Source organism: Micropterus salmoides, unplaced genomic scaffold (assembly GCF_014851395.1).
Source record: "Micropterus salmoides isolate LMB-PRFRI ecotype aquatic unplaced genomic scaffold, ASM1485139v1 Ms_hic_scaffold_19, whole genome shotgun sequence".
Classification (NCBI taxonomy): domain Eukaryota; kingdom Metazoa; phylum Chordata; class Actinopteri; order Centrarchiformes; family Centrarchidae; genus Micropterus; species Micropterus salmoides.
Genome location: NW_024041039.1, coordinates 6,418,979 through 6,437,242, shown reverse-complemented (window position 1 = coordinate 6,437,242; position 18,264 = coordinate 6,418,979). Strand labels below are relative to the sequence as shown.

The following is an 18,264-nucleotide window of genomic DNA, read 5'->3' as shown; positions in this document are numbered from 1 at the left end:
TCAAGGAGCGTAAAGTAATAAACACATTGCACATGGTGAGTGGGGGAGTCAAATCCAACTTAGGAGCCCAAAAACACTTCCAACCCTGCTGTCCAGAGTGGAGGAATGTGTGTTTATTAAACAAACATAACGCTGGTTTCAGAACAGGATATGAATTATTTCACTTTACCTGCGTTGGCCGCTACTGGCTGACCTAAGAGGTTATTTATAAACCCAGACTTTTCTTTTCTATTTGTTCAGAATGTATAACTACACAGGGGGAGAAAACGTCTCATTCTGTGCGGTGGTGTGAATTAGCCATAATGGTGATAAAATGCTGATGATGGCCCTTTAAAAAGCCCTCAGTGAGAGAGCTGCCAATTAGAGGGAGGATGGTGATTAAATGGGAACAATAAAGCTTTATCTGCTACGCCACACACACATACCAGGCACCTGTACACACACCAACATTCAGAGAATTATATACACAACATCACTTATACACAACCCTGCATCATTTACTTACTTTAACATTAACTAACACACATGTATGTGCACGCAGACAGAGACAATCACACATACACCTCACACAGACACGCACACACCGATGTTTGATCTTCTATACTACTGAGGGCCGTCATTTATCTCAAAAAGTTAGAACCGGACAAAACGTCCAAAGGACCTTCCTATCTTCACAAATATGTCCTCATTTAAAAAAAACAATTGCCATCAATTTAATAAATTTCCTTGCTTTTAGCCATGTGAGCAGCGTGGCTCCACAGACGGCAACATTGGCTCATCTACTAGTGTTGTAGTACTCGAGACCGGCCTTAAGGCAACTTTTGATGGTCTTGGTCTCGTCTCAAACTCAACCACATTTGTACTTGGTCTTATCTTGGTCTCGATAATTGAGGATTTTATTTCAAGACCAGTCAAGACCATAACTTTGGTAATATCAATAAATTGCTTTTGTATTGTCTGATTTATTTGTTAACATTGTAACTTTCATTGTATGTAAAACGTATTGCTTCAAATGAAGCCAATAACCCTGAATAAATTGTGTTGTTACCGTTAACTGTCATCCCTCCCTGCAATGGTAAGCATGGAAAGGTAGTGTTGAATAAAGATGCTTACATTGATTACAGGTGTTTTAATGGGAATGTGTATCTTTCAGATCAATCTGAGAAGCACCTATGTTCTCGTTCCACATTTTATTGTGTGTCATGTAATGTGGGGAACTGGTCTTTGTCCTGACTCGGTCTCGCCCTCCCTCGGTCTTGGTCTTGACTTGGTCTCAGCCCCTAAAAGTCTTGGTCTTGTCTTAGTCTCGATAAACTCTGGTCTTGGTCTTGACTTGGTCTCTGTTAGAGTGGTCTTGACTACAACACTACCATCCACCATCATGTAAAAATGTCAGATTTAGTCAAAGGTCCTTGGGCAGGTTGATGTAAAGTGTGTGTGTGTGTGTGTGTGTGTATAAACAACAATAATAACAACAGAGTGAAAAAACCTTGAATTTTCCCTTGTGGGTTTAATAAAATAAAGTATCTTCTTCACTCACACCCAAAAATATAGAAATATTACTTCCCCATGTGGAGATGCACATGTTTGTCTAAAAGTTGTGGTCCACAAAATTGGAAGGGCTAAAGCTAAAATTGGTCCTCACAAAAATAGAACAAAACACAAAGATTATTCTCAGTGCCCATTACAATACAATACCTCACACACAGCAGTTTTTCCTGCCAGTGAAGCAGCAGTCGGGGGTTTGCTTTGTTTCTCTGGTGTTGAACTTGGTGATGCCACCAAACACCAGGACCCACTGGAACTCTTAATGAGTCTCTGAGGAAAACGGCCAGGAAACCCTATTTAAAAACCATCATTTCATCCCCGCTGCTCGCCCACTTCCCTTCCAGACATGCCAACACTGCAACGTGCATCAGGCCTTACCACCTGCCAGACAATGCTGCAGTCCCCCTCCCTCTATCTCTCTGCGCAAAACTGAACCTGAACAGCCGGCCGAAGCTTGGCCTCCAGTCACCTGAAAACATCATCTGCATTTATATTGAAAACTGACTCATTATTAGTCCAGCGGTTCGGGGCATTTCATTAAGGGGATTTGCATGCGGGAGAGTCGGTAAAGGCTCTCCATAAACATGTTGCAGTTGTCGTGACTCATGATAAACAGAGGAAGTCATTTTTTATTTATGTTGATGTCCATGGATTTTTTTTTTTTTTTTTTCATAAAGGCGGTGAGATTTGAGCGTGCAGAGAATAGAGAGTCACATATATTCGTCTTATGTGTCTTGGATGCAGCCTACATGGCAGTTTTGAAAATGTATTGAATCACTAAGAGGTTAACAAAACACCTAAGCTAATCAAAGGCTGCGTCTGAAATCACTGCCTTGAAATCGCCCAAAAAAATCAATTATGGCTGGTTTAAGGAAAATAAAAAATAATGTCAGTGATAAATAGATAAATGATTAATTATATCAATTAAAGTTGATAAATTAAGTATCCAGTCCTCTGGCTGCTGGTGACTAGTCATCCTGAACTCCGTCTACAGACCATTTTATGAATCATCATGTGCCTTTTTAGATGAGCTTGTTTCCAAACAAAGGAGCTCTTACTCCTTAGAAGTTAGGTTTTCAGATTTGCAAGTAAATAACCCACAAGAGCAACCTGTCATTTCCTTTAATAACAGCCTGTATATCCTTTCATGAGAGAGTGCATTGAAGATCTGTCAAAGGGTAAAACCTTTTGAACAAGCGTTTGTCCATTTTCCTGCATTAGAATCCAAACAAGAAACCTTCATGTTCTGCAAATCTGGATCTTGTATTTTAATCACTATGTTCAGCACAATCTGATGTATTTTATTTATTTTTGGATGGTCACTACTGCTGTGTAAATCAAATTTTAATTTGATTTTAATGGTTAGGGTGTCATGTTAAGCTCCATATTGGTTACATACATGGCATTTATTAGGAACAGCAGTCTCTTTGGTGAAGAAGACTATGGTTGCAGTGGTTTGAGCAGTTCCCAGTAAGTATCTCCATGTAACTCATGCAGCGCAAAGAAACACCACCACTGTGAGAAGTTTGGGAAGTTTTATTACTTCTTTAAAACTTGTGTGTGTACTCTCGGTGACGTTCATCATCTCTCACTAATACTGAATCCTGTGAGTGACCACAGAGGCTGGGTGGCCTCCGGTGACGAGCCAGGCTGTTTGTGGACGCCAGAGTGAAGGTTAACTCGGCGCCAGATAGCAGAGGTCACCGGCAGCCCTGGAGACTGAGATGGATGTGTGTTTGGTCTGGAAGGGAGACCTGCCTGGAGACGCTCTCTCCAACAGAGAGGCCTCAGTGTAGCTCGCCCACTAACTCACACAGACAAACTCCTGTACAGTATACATGGACCAGAGTGTAAAATAACATATCTTTACTCGAGTACTGTGCTTACAGGTCATTTTGCAGTGCTGGTATTATCCTTCTTCTGAGACCTCATGCCTCCACATCAAAACTGCACAGTAGTAATACACTACATGGCCAATAGTATATGGACACCTGTCCATTACACCCATATGTGGTTAATGAACATGTCATCTCAAAACTATGAGCATTAGTCTTTGCTATAACAGCCTCCGCTCTTCTGGTTTCAGACACAAGAGAATTAATGAGGTCCAACAGTAAAGTTGGATGATTAGGTCTGGCTCACAGTGTTCCAGTTCATTACAGGAGCTGAATGGGGTTGAGATCAGGGCTCTGTGCAGACTAGTCAAATTCTCCCACAGCAAACTTGGAAATCCACTTCTTCATGGCGCTGACTGTGTGCAGATGCGACACTGTCATGTTGAAACAGGAAAGGGCAAAACACAAACTGTTGCCACAAAGTTGAGAACATTATCGCCTGAATTACTGTGTTCATTTACTGTCACAACAATGTGATTTCCCTTAATTGGAAATGAAAGCACACGTACATTTGGTCATATAGTGACATTTTTAATCTGCATCTGGATCTAAATCTACAAATGAAAATACCAATTTATTTATGGACAAGGATGTATGTGCAGGATATTAGTTTTTCATTCAAGTGCAGTAGCTCATTAGAAAATAGTATCAATGTTAAAATAAACCGCTGCCATCTTTAGGTTTTAGATTCGGCTTGAGATAAGCACAAAAACTCTTTAGCAAATCCATAAAACAGCCATCTGAGACATTTTAGGTTTGTGTCATGTAGAAGCATGGTGTGTCATTATATATCCATTGACTGTTTAGTTTTCCAATATTGAAGCATTAACACAAAAACAAGGACCACTCTCCACAATTAGTTTCACACACCTGGGACAATTTCGGTGCAACTACTTCACTTTTTTGTAAATCAAAGTAAAATTTCAATATTGAGACTTTTTACCATGTGTTTTATTTCAGAAAAGGATCCTTACAGATCAGGTAAAGTACTTCATCCATACAGCTATCTTTCATTCTCTTTTTGTGAAGGTTATTAATCCTGAATCATTGTGACACTTTTAAATAAGTAGAACAATGTGCTTTTAATTTACCAATAACTGACAAGTTAACTCGCCATTAAGGAGATCCAGTTTAAATTCAGCTCAGTTGGATGAAGCCTTTTTAAAACACATTTTATGGTTTGTTTTCCCTGCTGAGATGCCAGGTTGGCTTGAGTTTCCCTACAAGGAAACATAAAACCAGAAAGATTACACAATCACAGGGACGTGTTTGAAAGTCAATTTGTTTTTCTTTTCTCTGTCATTGCCAACTTACCTAACAAGGTTAAACCCCTCCCATCGGACCTGAAGCTCCAAAGGTGTGAAGGTTGACTTTGGTCTGCCCATTCATCACTCAGAACAAGAAGTCACAGTCTACCAGTGAGAGCGGTTATTTATCTACACTATCAAAACCCTGTCACACACTGTCATCTAGTGGCCAGGCTGCAAACACCACTAAACTAAATGATGTGAATTGTACTTCTTTTGAGCAGCCTCTGAGCAAGGCACTCTTCTCCTATGGAGCTGCCCAATTAATGTCCATACAATCAGTTTAAGGAGGTTTGAAAGCTGATATTTTGAATCTGAAATTGCTTATTAGTCATTTATTTTATTGCCTAAATGTTTTTTTCATAGTTCCTTTCAACAGAACTTTTATCGTTGTCTGAGTTTCTATTTATGGCTTTATTATAGTCAATTGTACGTTTACTTTAACTTACATCTTTGTTTTGTATTAAGCGTTGATTGAGTACTGCACCTTAAAGTCTTGAGCCATTTCAATTTTATTTATTCTTAACTTAGAAGTATGAAACTACTACTAAAAGTATAAAAAAATGCTGAGTCTTTCACTAGATGTTTTCAATAGACAGGAAATTTCTACAATTAATACTGCTTTTCAACGAGGAATTAATTCACTTAACAGCATTATTAAAGAACTTAGATATACTGGAAACAAAAGCTACAATTAGCAGTGATTACAGAGAAGAGAAGGACCTAATGTTTTATAAAGATGAACACAAGCCCAAAGCATCAGTATAGGTTTAATTTAAAATGGGTTATTTTCTATTACAGATAAATAGCTACTGGAAAAGACAGAACCACAGAAGCTGTGTTGAGAGATTTATTGCAGTTTGTTTCAAGCGATATGAGTAACAGCGTGATCACAGCAGCTTCTGAACAATCCAGATGTCTCCGATGTGTTCAGTTCTCCTTTGTTTAGGAGCAGAGCAGATTTACATCAGACTAGTAAGCAGAGCAGACAGACAGCACTGTGCGGTTTAAACCGCAGAAGACAACAGTGTGGTTGCAGTTTTCACCCTAAGACGGGGGCATTTTCTTGTTCATAAACCTCTAGGTCTTTGTGAAGATTTCATTGATGCTCCAGAATACTTTTATACTACTTCTACTTCAACCACAATGTCGTGTGAAATTTCCAAACGTCACGGTTCTTACACTCTTATCCTTTACCAGCTTTCTAAAGTAGTGCATAAACATTCAGCTGTCGTGACTAATGGAAGAACAGTGGTGACCATAAATCTTTAACATCGCTTTGAGCTACAATCACAGAAGACCTGAACTGATGAAGCCTGAAGCAATGTAATAACTACAGGATAATGTAGCAACATGAAAAGGTAATAAAACCTTCAGTTGAAAACAATTCAGATGTTATAACATCATGTCACTGGTGTAACTTATTATTTCACAAATGATGATTTGAAAATAATGATGATTAAATGTACATTCTTTACACCTTTTACATTATTAATGAGTATTATTATTGCAGTATTGCAAAGGCCTTAAGATGTAATGAAGGGTGGATTTCTTAAATTAACATATATTGTTTCCAACTATTGCAGGGACACAGTAACATCACCTGATTGGTGTTACATTATCAGTTTGCAACAATGAGTGTTTGTGTGTTGTAATTTAAACTAAAACTGGCCTGATTCGTGCAGCCTCTTTAAATTCAGTTTATCTGCAGATGTTTCTACAGCAGAGCTCTGCAGTGTCCTTTAGCTCTACAGAGTCTATTTGGGTTCATGGTTTTGTTCTTATGGCCTGCAAACTCCGCCTTCAGTAAAAGCATTTCAAGCTGTAGCAGGCAGGGAAATAAGCTATAAACCCAGACAAAGTCAAAAACTAACTGGTGAACATAGTGAATTCATCGAGAGACTTTGAAACACAACTCCAAATGCATGCTAGTGTTGCTCTCTGCTGGATGTGCAAATAGGCAACTGTTTGTTTCACAATAACAAATTTTATACGTCGATTTTATGTCGGTGTTACAGCTTGTTCTGCTGCCCCCATGTAGCCAAAAAAATTAACGCAGCTAAAACTAAAAATACAGTCTGACAACTGACTAAATGGAAAAAGTACATGGAAGACATTAAATTTATATAAAAGTTTTCTTGAATGTACAACATTAGAGTTACTGAAGGCAGCCAAATGAGCGACACTGTTTAGAGTTGTAAGGCTTTTTGTTTGGCTCTGCACGCTGCAATTTTTAAACCCAAAGTTCACCCACAGATGAACAGTCTGTTGTTCTAATTGAAAGTCAAAGGTCAGAGGGAAAGTGTAAAAACTATTTAATTAAATGCTTTACAGATAAACTTATCTTGACACTGCAGCTTTCACCCTCCTGTTTCTTCCCCTTTATCTCATTTTTTTCTATTCAAAATAAATACTATGTTCCATTTGATTCTTTTTAAATGTTGTTCTAATGCATTTCCTTGCCTTTATATAAAACATAGCCTCTGTGTATGAACAGTGACATATAAGACTGCCTTGCCGTCTCCCAGACTTTTGACTGCACCCAGTGTAAAAAGGGGGGGAAAAAGCCTCAAATGGAAAATGTTAATTGTTTGTTCAAAAGCTTTGTTTCCAAGAAAGTTGAGTTGCAAGACAACTGTGTCCTAATTATTTCAAGAAATGATACGTTTGTATTTTAGCCCACATTGTTTTATAACTGGCCTCAGTCTACACAGCTGTAAAATAACTTCAAAGTTCGCCTGACAAACATAATGTTGATGACCAACTGAGTAGGAGACGATAGAGTAATTTCATGGTACTAAACCATTGTACCCTCATTTTTTTGTTATGAAATTGTAACTTCTAAAATTACATTTTGCTCTCAGAACACACACAAAAAAAAGTTTCATTCTTGCTTTGGAGGAAATGAGAAATTTACATAAAAGTTCACTGAGACCACAATTTCCTTTTAGGACCCAAAACAAGATGTTAACAATTAATGTGTTTACAACAACAAAAGACTCCAAGAACAACTTGTTTTAGGCAGAGTAACCATAACTGGGAACAAAAACAGGGACGGATGTGGAGCCAGAATACAATGATCCCCAGGCACTGATGTTACAGAAAACAATAAAGGAAACACTGGACTTCCAGAGGAAAGCCAGAGAAGAAGAACAATGTCACAGTACATGCGCATGAAGCACCTGTGATGAGATAACATTTCAGCTGAATGAACATCAGCGTGTGTTCAAACAAGTCACTCTTCACTTCTTCTTCTTGAGATTTAACAGTACATGAAGAAGCAGTGCGTGCCCCAAGGGTTTTTTTTATCCTCAGTCTCTTGAGTGAAGCAGGCCGGTGCAGTCAGTTTACGTATTTGAGAAATAACTTTACAAGATCAACACAGCAGATGTGAGGAGAGAGTCTCCGCACTGAAATATAATCAGTGGATAGTGTTTCTCAGCAGCAGCAGGGATCCAACAGAGCAGGAAAATACAGATTCAGGTATTATAGTCAAGGTTACACTGATGAACATTTGGATCTGTAAACTGACATGCAACCCAATAAATGGTAAACTCTTCTTCAGCATGCAGTCAGCGTTGGTACTTATTGCTGCGCAAGGAAACATCCAGTGAGCTCCTTAACATATTTACATTTACAGAGATTGCACTTTAAAAGAAGGCCTTCAGACAGTGTATACAGCGGTTAGGACCATTATAATGATCCTTCTGCTGTTTCAAGTGTCCACTTTAGGGACCTAAGACCCATATTTCACCTTCTTCATCCTCTTGTTATTGAAAAAAGCACATAATCTGGATTGAGAATCATTTAAATAGTTTAGTCCGAGTGAGTTAAATTTTGTCACTCTCATGAAGGCTGTACCCATCTGCGACTGTGTTTACGTGCACATTAGTATCCCAAGTTATAACTGGGTTTTTGGAGTATCTGGGTTATGTGTTGCACATCTTATCCAGGAAAGAATTATACTTAAAATAAATGCTCTAAGGAGTTAATTTAAGAGTCAAAAAGCCTATTATTATTTGGATTTTTAGGAAAGGTACTTTGTTTTAAGTAAAAACGTTTAATATCTCCAGTAGAAATTAACAAGAATGTATGTATTCATGATATATATAAAAAAAAAAAAAAAAAAACAGGGAAGGAAAAAGTAGGAAATGAAAAGGTTCTTGTGGCATAACATCAAATTTGTGTTTCAACATTATCAGCTTACAAGAAAACAGCAGCTGCAGTGTGTAACTGATTACTCTGAAAAATGCTTTTTACTTCAGTTTGAGTATTGTTTAACATGACCAATAATATACTGTAGAGGAATGCTAAAAACTGTCTCACATCTGGAGATCTCCTACATTAAAGAGCATTTTTAGGTCAATAAAAACGTGACAAAAACCTTTTTAGTCTAAAACTAAAGGCTTTTTACTTTCTTATCTAAATTTGACTTGAATTCCAGTTTAATAACAGGCCCAGGTTTCTGATCATTGTGTGATGTGTGCAGGTGCGTACTCAACTCTAGTTGGTCAGTAAAATTAAAAAAAATATAATGATAATGAGGCTCTGCACACTGAGGTTAATTCCGGGCACTGGCAAAGCAGAAGATAAACTACACTGTCACTTATTTTCCATTACTGCGATCAGATATAGAAGCCCGATCCAGCAGATTGGAGAGTGCGGCCAGATTTAACTGGCATGAGGTAACTATCGAGCAGGATGTGGAGGAGTCAACAACAAACCACCACCAACGCAGATGATCAGAAACCTAGATAACACTCGACTGTTCTTATCCCTGCTGACAAGAAACAGGTTTATGTTCCATGTAAACATCGTAACCTGAATATGATCCAAACCACGATAACACTCAAAACCGAATTACTAGTGCGCATGTACACTGAGGTCAAGTTTTCTGGATTTACTTTGTAGCAATTTCAGCAACTTAAAGTTTCACACTGAACATCTCTGCAAAAGTTCACTGACAACATAAAGTATTGTTTTCCCTACAATGTCCACTCGTAGAGACTAAAACATTTTTATGGGTATGTTTAGGCACTCGCAGAACATGGTTAAGGTTAGGGAAGGATTGTGTTCTTGGTTTAATATTGAAAAAATTGTCAGGGAGATTCTGGGACAAAAAGCCCCTCAGACTCATGACCTCAGTCTTCCTAAAATTCTCATAACATCCTTTATGCACTTTTTCCAAATTGGATATATAACCTACATGTGAAAACAAGGAATACATTTCTAAATAACTACAAAAACATCCTCCATCATCTTATATACAATAATACTTCTATACTTTGTATTTACAGACCACATACTGTGCAAACATTGTGCATTTCTGAAATCCACTTTCAGCCAAATAATGCCATTAGCCTAGTTTGTCTGTGCAGTCAAGTACTTCTAAACCTTTGTGCCCAAATTCCTATAAATATACTAATAATCTATAAATCCAAATTCAAAAACTAATCGCTAGAGTGGCAGAACAATTCAGTTTCAGGGTAAAATTTGATATTCAGTGCAAATATTAATTTCCAACCTTTTGAAATTAAAAACAAATGAACCAACCACATTTTATCTCACACAGAAACAAACACAAAAACTGAAGGCAGCTGACATCTGGCATCACACACTGATGTATGACATTTTCAGTCTCAACACTAAAAGGGATTCAGCACTTTTAGTCTGCGTGAACCCGATCACAAACTGCACACACAGAACTGTCAACATTGTCTCTTGGTGTTTTTGAAGGCACTCAGATCCTCTAAGGCCTTTCTTTTCTTCCTCTGTAATCAACACCTTCTCATCAGAATACCCTCCCTCATAAACTCCCTGAAGCAGACAGCTCACACTTTAAGATCAACGTGTCTCATCGTTTAGATGGCTGCAGGTCTGAAACGCCGTCACTGTCGGCTCGTTACCGAGACACTTCACCGTCCTGACAGAGAAGCCCAGACAAACCCATGACGGATTGAGGTGCAAAAAACTTTAATTCTCTGCAGAGACGTGATGAAGGATGGAAACAGGGAGCAGGAGCAAAGTGTGAAAACATTTAACTGTCTCATTCGGTGTAAGGGGCAGGGTGTCTGCAGCTTTCACCAAGTTCAGGTCTACATATTTAGGTCCCTGTTGGCTGTTTAAAATTTTTCCACAAAATTCTATGTGACTAAGCTAAATTGTATTTGATTAAAACGACTCATTTTCAAGGTTATTTTTAGTTTTTTTTTTAAGGCTGTTCTAAGAAATGTATCAACATTGGTGACGGTAAAATGGCTGTGAGATTAAATTTTAACATTTTAACATCTAGTTTTGTGAATCCAGCTCTTTCTGGACAAAGTACTCAAGAAATAGTTTGGATTTTACTCTTAATTTCACTTTGTGAGTGAAATGACCATATCAGAAGTCCATATGGATATGCAAATCTACAGTTCACAGATTCTGACTTAAAAAAAAAAACATCAGCCATATCCTGGACACCACATCTGTGGATCATTCATGTGGGAATTTCTTTTGCACCATAAACACAAACTCGCTTTTAAAGGCGTAATGATAAACAGATATTAGAGGTCAGAGGAGTCGGCTTTCTGCTTGGCCAATAAGATAGTTGTGCTGTAATGTTTACATAAATCTTAGTGCAGCCTTAAAGATTATATTTAAGATCTTGATATTATTATACACAAACACTCGGGGTTGAATAAAAAATTCTCTAACCCTGAAAAATAATTTCTTCAATATTAACAAGCAAAATAATCTGTAAACATTTCAGCATTCACAGAATCTTTTCACGGATTTTTAGATAGCCATGAAATCACATTTGTTTTCAGCTTGATAGCATGATAGATAAAACTACACTTGGAAACTGGGAAGAGATTTAAGCTCCTCAAGATCAGTGCACATAACGGTTAAAAAAAAAAAAAACAGATCTTTTATGTCTTTTACGCATTTGTGTATCCTGCTTTTTCTGTCAAAATAACCACATACACACTGATGTTAAAACTGTCACTGGAAAAATATGTCTGGTTGCATTCCAGTGGCCGAGGCGGGTGGCTCTGTGGGGAGTGGCAGCGAGTGTGGGGAGGCTGGTTAGGAATCAGGAATGAGGGTTTGGGACGAGAAATGTGGGGAAAAAATGGCTGCAAGGATGAAACACACCTAAAATGGCAGTGTGGAAGTGATGAGGAGGGATCGAAAAACAGGAAAGAAACAAAGTCAAACAAAAAAGGATCATCCATCATTTATTCAACACTTATGATTCATCTTGTAAATGTTGTTTTGTTACATGAACACTTGATTTGTGTGTTAAAAAAAGAAAACTGATGCTTTTCGTACAATTGAGATTTCGGTTAAACTAAAATAAAACCCAGTACCCGGTCACTTTTTGAAGAACATTTCTGCATTTTGATGAATAAAAAACTTTGGAAATTACTAATACTAAATACTAATAGTAATAATAATATAAATAACTTGACCATATTCTCAAATTGAAACCTCCAGTAGTTTATATTTTATATTGAGTAAAAGACTAATATTTAAAGTTGCAGCCCGGTGACAAAATATACTGCAATATGTCACCTCGATTTATTTTTTTTTAATAATTTCTGTCTCTGCTGTTAGATTTTCTTTTAAAACCTATTTGTTTTTCTTCCTAGAGTATATTTTAAATCTTAGTTTGGGGTTTAATACCGTGTAAACTGAAAGTGACGGCCCAACACGAGGCTTTTAAACATTTCCAAGCTGAAAATGAATCTTTACTGTGTGTTCAGACAGAAGGCATTTGATTCGCACTGGCCGAAGCAATTCGCATCAAATGTCCATTTCCACTTGAGCGAAGCTAGCTAGCTTACAGTTGGTGCAGTACATTTGCTGTTTGAGGCGAATAAACACAACAGGTCCAGCGGTCAAATTTGCACGAATGACATGAGGTGAAAAATTTGCTCCATTTCTGCCACCTTTAGAACAACAACCTTTTGTAAAAACATGGTGGCTACATTGTTATTTAAAATGCAATTAAATGTATTTTTCTACACCTATTTCATTTTCAGTTTCCAGACCTGTGTATGAACGTGAGCGAGGTCTGAGCTTTAAGGTCATGTAGAAGCAAACGTCTTGTTTCCTTGACTTTAGAAACACTGCTGAGCCTGCTTTCAGTCTCCAGCTGCCTTTTTCTCTACAACTCAACAGCTCTCCCTACATCCACCTCAAGAGAAAATATAATATGTTGATACATTTTTATATATATTCTACATAAAGGGCTAGTGCAAAATACTTAAAAGGGTAAAAGGTCGGTCCTCAGAAAGTCCATTCAATAATCAACTACAAGCAACTCCCAAATAAGCAGAAAAACAGCCTGATCTCTAGAAGAGAAGCAGAATGCACAAAACACTTTCTTTGCCTTTTCGTTTTATAGCATCCTTTTTCTTGCTGACAGCAAAAGGACTCTTTCATTTCTTTTCTAAATTACATTTATTACAAATAAACTTTTGTTCCAACTCAAAAGTGGAGAAAAATAAAATTCAAAAAGATACATGATGCATAAATCAATTATTGCTTTAAATCTTTGTTCTTCTAGTACAGAAAATCCACAACTGGTCTCCTAAAACTCAACAGGAATCTTTCAGGACGGTTTGTATCGTAGATAACAACACGCTAACTCCATCTCCCTGCTGGTACTAAAGCTGCTCAAACCACATCAGACTGAACAGTCGCACCCTGAGTCCAAACATTAACACACAGCTAGTGTATCAAAAATCTATTTCTTCTTCTAACTAGCCTAAAATATCAAATTAAAGTCACTAAAAGAAAAAGGGCACTGCTCCTGGACATGGTTTAGAATGAAAAACGACTGATTAAAACTTGCTGTCAAAAAGCATCTTCTGCCAACTGTCTCCCTTGTTTCCTCATTCCTTAGATACTTTTTTTGTTTAGCTAATGTTTTTAAAAGAGAACAGCTTTAACATCACAGTGCAACACTGCTGCTAGCGGTGAGCCCCACACTCCAGCCAGAGACGAGGACGCACTAAACTACTATGCACGGCTGCAGAAACCTATGTTTTGGGTTGAGTAAATAATAGATGTCTGTTTTTTGGAAATATAAACATTGTTTTAAGTCTGTATTACTAGAATGTTGCATTCTGCTGATATTCATATCAGGTTTCTTTCATATTCTCCATTTCAAAATGGATAACTTGAATGCCTTTAAAGGTGTAACAGGTTTTCATCATAATTAATTCATGGTAGCATAGCTGAAATATAATCCTCACAATTAATGGTCTAGTACATGAAATGATCCTTTAGGGTTGCAGTAGCACAACATGTGTAAGAATACAGCATTTCTGATAATTGCTAAATTGTTTAAGTAATTCTCTGATTCCAGATTGTGTCTTTTTTTGTTTTCGGACGAAACAAGCACTTTGAAGATGTCACCTTGGGCACTAAATTGTAATAAGCATGAGAGCTGTAACAATTAGTCAGTTAGTTCATCCACAGAAAATCAAAGACAGTTTTGATAACTGAGTCTTTCAACAAGCAAAACTGCCAGACATTCACTAGTTTCAACTTCTGGAATATGAGGTTTTGCTTTTGTTTCACATCATTGTAAAGTACATTTCTTTGGGTTTTTGACTGTTGGTTGGACAAAGCAATCAAACAATCATAGTTTCCAGATAACTAAAATGCAAGGGCTGTGCTGTTTCAAGTACCTGTGAGATGAAATACGATCCAGAAAGGCCGAACTGAAGGGCATCAACAAAGATTTTATCAGTTAATCTTCCGTTGATATTCATCTTTTAAGATAAAAGTAGTACATTTTCTTTGCGTTCTTGCTTGAGAAATAATTTCAATTAATCAATTATCATACAGTTGCCATTTCATTTTCTGCCAATTGACTAAGAGTAACAAAAATATTATATTAATAAGAATAAATCACCCAAACACTGCACAGTGGTTTAGAAATTTTAACTCTGGAAAAATATTACAAACCGGCAGGTTATAAGGAAAAGGTAAAGAAATCTACCAGAACTGAGTAACTGTCCATATTTTATTGGCCAAACCAGATGATGTTGCATTGCGACCTGTATCTTTTTCCTGGAGCCCGTTACATCAATACAGCATCTTTAAATTCAAATTCTGTTCATTTCAACCCTTTCTGGACCCACAATGGAACAGTGGCAGCACTGCCCTGAGCCCGACCTGTCAGGCAGGGGGACACAAACACCACTCTCTTCTGCCAAGTGTTATCGAGAGGTTGTCACAACGTTCCTGTGACGTGTTTACATTAACTGCTGATTTATGCGGCAGAGAGCATGCCATGTCTCGCCGGATCGTCTCTAACCTAAACACAACCCTCCAGTCAAGCTGGCTTTGGCCCATGTATGGGGCGAGTGTTTACCCTGCACCCATCAGTCTGACTGGACCCAGGCGAAGCAGAACCCTCGCCCTGTCAGGCAGCGCTGGGTCTCAATTGGTACAGTGCCTGATGTAAGATGAACAACCTCTTAATCATCCACAGGTATGACAGCAGATTCCAGGAACGGATTAAACGAAGCGTTGTATGCTCAGTGTTATCTCAAGTACCGCTTTGTCTTCTACATTTACACCTGAGCTCTTCTCCAGTTACTGTGGAGGAATAACTGAGGGATGACTGACCACAAACTACCAGACATGCAATTCAGCAGTAAAGGTGGAACAACCCTTTACTCTGAGTTCACACTGCAAACAACATGAACTGAGCAGAAGTCCGTTTATTTGCTTTAGAGCTGAGCAACCTGGCAAACTGTGCCGATGTGTGGACAATCCAGAAACAGCTGAGAGTCATATTATTGTGTTTTTCTTGGTTACCTAACAATTTTATTTTGATTCAAAAACAACAGCTATGCCTTGCAGAAGCTAAATGAATGTGAAACTGATCACAACCATTCAAAGCTTGCCAGTTTTTCCCACTAAGCCTGTTCATTAATAGACAGTAAATGCCTTATAAACCACACACGCAGTACAAACCCACTGAGGCTCTTGTAATGAGTATTTTCTGGGATTTTTTTCCACATTGTATATATTAAATGATTAAATAAAACCAAGCAGACATAATCAAAAGAATCATTAGTTGCAGCCCTAGTTGGAATATGTTTGAGTACACACAACGGTCAAGCTGCTTTAGTGTGAACACAGTTCAGAGTCAGTAGTTCACTCGAGTATCATCTGAAATCTTCACTTCGTCCTTATTTACAACCTACACCCATTCATCGCTACAGTGCAAATATAACAAAACTAAGGACTCGGTATGTGACAACTCATCTACAACTGAATTCATCAAGACTTCTTCAGCCCAAAACTAAATTACATCAAGTCAGTCCTCGGTGAGAAGAGTATCAGAGCACTACCATCTTCTTAAAACACTTAAAAATAAATACACAATAGTATATGTTCCATAGTATCTGTGTCAAGAGAAGGCCACTTTGTATTTAAACTACGGGGGTCAACATTACCACCATGACCATGCTACTCAAGTGCAGAAAGTAAACTACTTAACATTCAGTCAAACTACCACTTGTCACAGCAACAACTGACCAGTATTTGATTGGTGTGCTGTTTCAGTGTTCCTTAGTCAGTCTTTACGGATTCATTTTGTTGATATTTGGAATAATCAGAATGTGTAATTAAATGTGCCACAGTGCAACTTTAGCATTTTACAGACATCTACTAAACACAACAGGAATAGATATGAAGAGCAGCGCTAAAACGAGACAAAAAAATCAAAATGAATTACAGTACAGTAATCTTAACATTGATGTAAATGTTGCTAACTTCAGTCCTTGGCTCTTTAGACAAACATGCACAACTTCTACTGCCTGAATTCTCTAATTATTTCTTTTAGTGTGAATGATGAACTTATTTTAATAAATGTCTATGTTGTGTGTAATTATTAATTTAATTATAATTACATATTTGGTTGCAGCCACCATTTCAACATCCTCCAGCTGGCAAAAAGCTACTCTCTCCAAGTACAAGTTACTTTACAATAGGCGGTATGATGGATAAACAAAATCTAAGAGGAAAAGAGTGTAGTGATGGTGATGACAATGATTTTTACTGTGCAAAGTCCAGAAATGATTTCTCATTTCTTTGAGATGATGACAAATTAAATGAAAGGCAAGACAGTTCACCTCAAACTTTTAAACAATACATCTTCTAATATATTTTCCAAACATAATTTTTGATAGATTGCTCCTTTGCCAACTCTTTAAGCTGGGAGAACAACCATGGTTTCAAGTCACTGTGTTCCCTGTATCAATACATTGAGTTAAATTACACAAAACCAAATATTAACATATAATACATGAGTAGTCCAGAAGAGTTTAGCATAATGGCAAATTAAGTTTATTTTTTATGTTGTGCGTTTTAAAAGGCAATATGCCTTTTTTTTTAAATTTTCTAAGAACTCATTTAATGTTGAAATTATATTTTGAGAAGCCAGCTGTTACCTCATGACTCTCTCGACTTGTCCAGAACGATCTGGCGTCCAGAGTTTTTTGTGACCGGGTGCTAGTCACAAACTTCTGTGGTGGTCATATTTTACAAGTACTGCGAGTCTTTACGGAAAATAAGTTAGCTGTTGAGTGTAGCTGCCTTTTCCTTTTCAGCCTTCTCTTTGGCCTTCTCCTTCTCTATCAGCTTCTCCTCCTTCTGCAGCATCACCATGATGTCGGCCACCTGAGAGGTGGAGATGTCGACGTCCTCCTTGTCGATCAGTTCCACCACCTGAGATAATGCAAGACAAAAGGAATTCATTAGATTAATAAGATTTCCAATCTTAAATATTTCCATACAACAATAAAACTCCACGGCAAGAATAAAAAGCCCTGTTTATACAGCCTGTTCAAGGCGGCAATTTCTGTGTCATTTTTCCAGCTTACAGTTCTGTATAAAACGGGTTGTTCCGCTGTTAAGCCAGCAGTGGAGGTAACAGAGCCAAATCAACGTCAGTATAACAATGGGGAGCCAGAAGGATGGGACATGGGTGTGACTTTTTGATGACGTGTTATGTGTGTGACCACTGGGTTGATTAAAAAAATAGCAGCTAACTCAAAGAAGAAGAAGATAGCAGCTAACCTACAGTAACTGAAGCTTCTCAAAACTCCCGCCAATATTTTTGTTTAGAAAGCAATGTTTCAGCAATATATATTACACGTATAGTGACGAGTCTTCTTTACACACTGTTTCTCTGTTTAAAATGGGCAAAAGCTTAGTTTGGGGAATAAAGACATCCACAAGTAATATTTATTAAACAGTAAATTAGATTGGAGTGGGAAGATGTGGTGCATGGATGTATGGGACCACCATTTTCCAATTGAGCCCCGCTCACTTGAAACCAGTGAAGGAAACAAGACCACAAAAAAAAAACCTCATGTGTCTTTCATAAATCTAACATACATTGATAAACGGGTGATGTGTTAAATCCCAACCAAATGACACTTGGCAGGCAAATTCCACCAAGTCTTATGGTGCGATATTGTGCTACATATGTGCATAATCAC

The 18,264-nt window shown here is 37.7% G+C and overlaps 1 protein-coding gene across 7 annotated transcripts in view; it reads right to left on the bottom strand.

Moving 5' to 3' along the window:
- Nucleotides 1-7,640: 7,640 nt before the first annotated feature.
- Nucleotides 7,641-18,264, bottom strand: part of letm1 (leucine zipper-EF-hand containing transmembrane protein 1) — a 29,096-nt gene continuing 18,472 nt past the window's right edge. For all 7 annotated transcript variants that reach the window (XM_038728254.1, XM_038728255.1, XM_038728256.1 and 4 more), the window contains one exon: nucleotides 7,641-17,488. In XM_038728254.1, coding sequence (XP_038584182.1) covers nucleotides 17,336-17,488 — 153 coding nt within the window. In that variant the 3' untranslated portion in view covers nucleotides 7,641-17,335. The remainder of the gene's footprint in view (nucleotides 17,489-18,264) is intronic.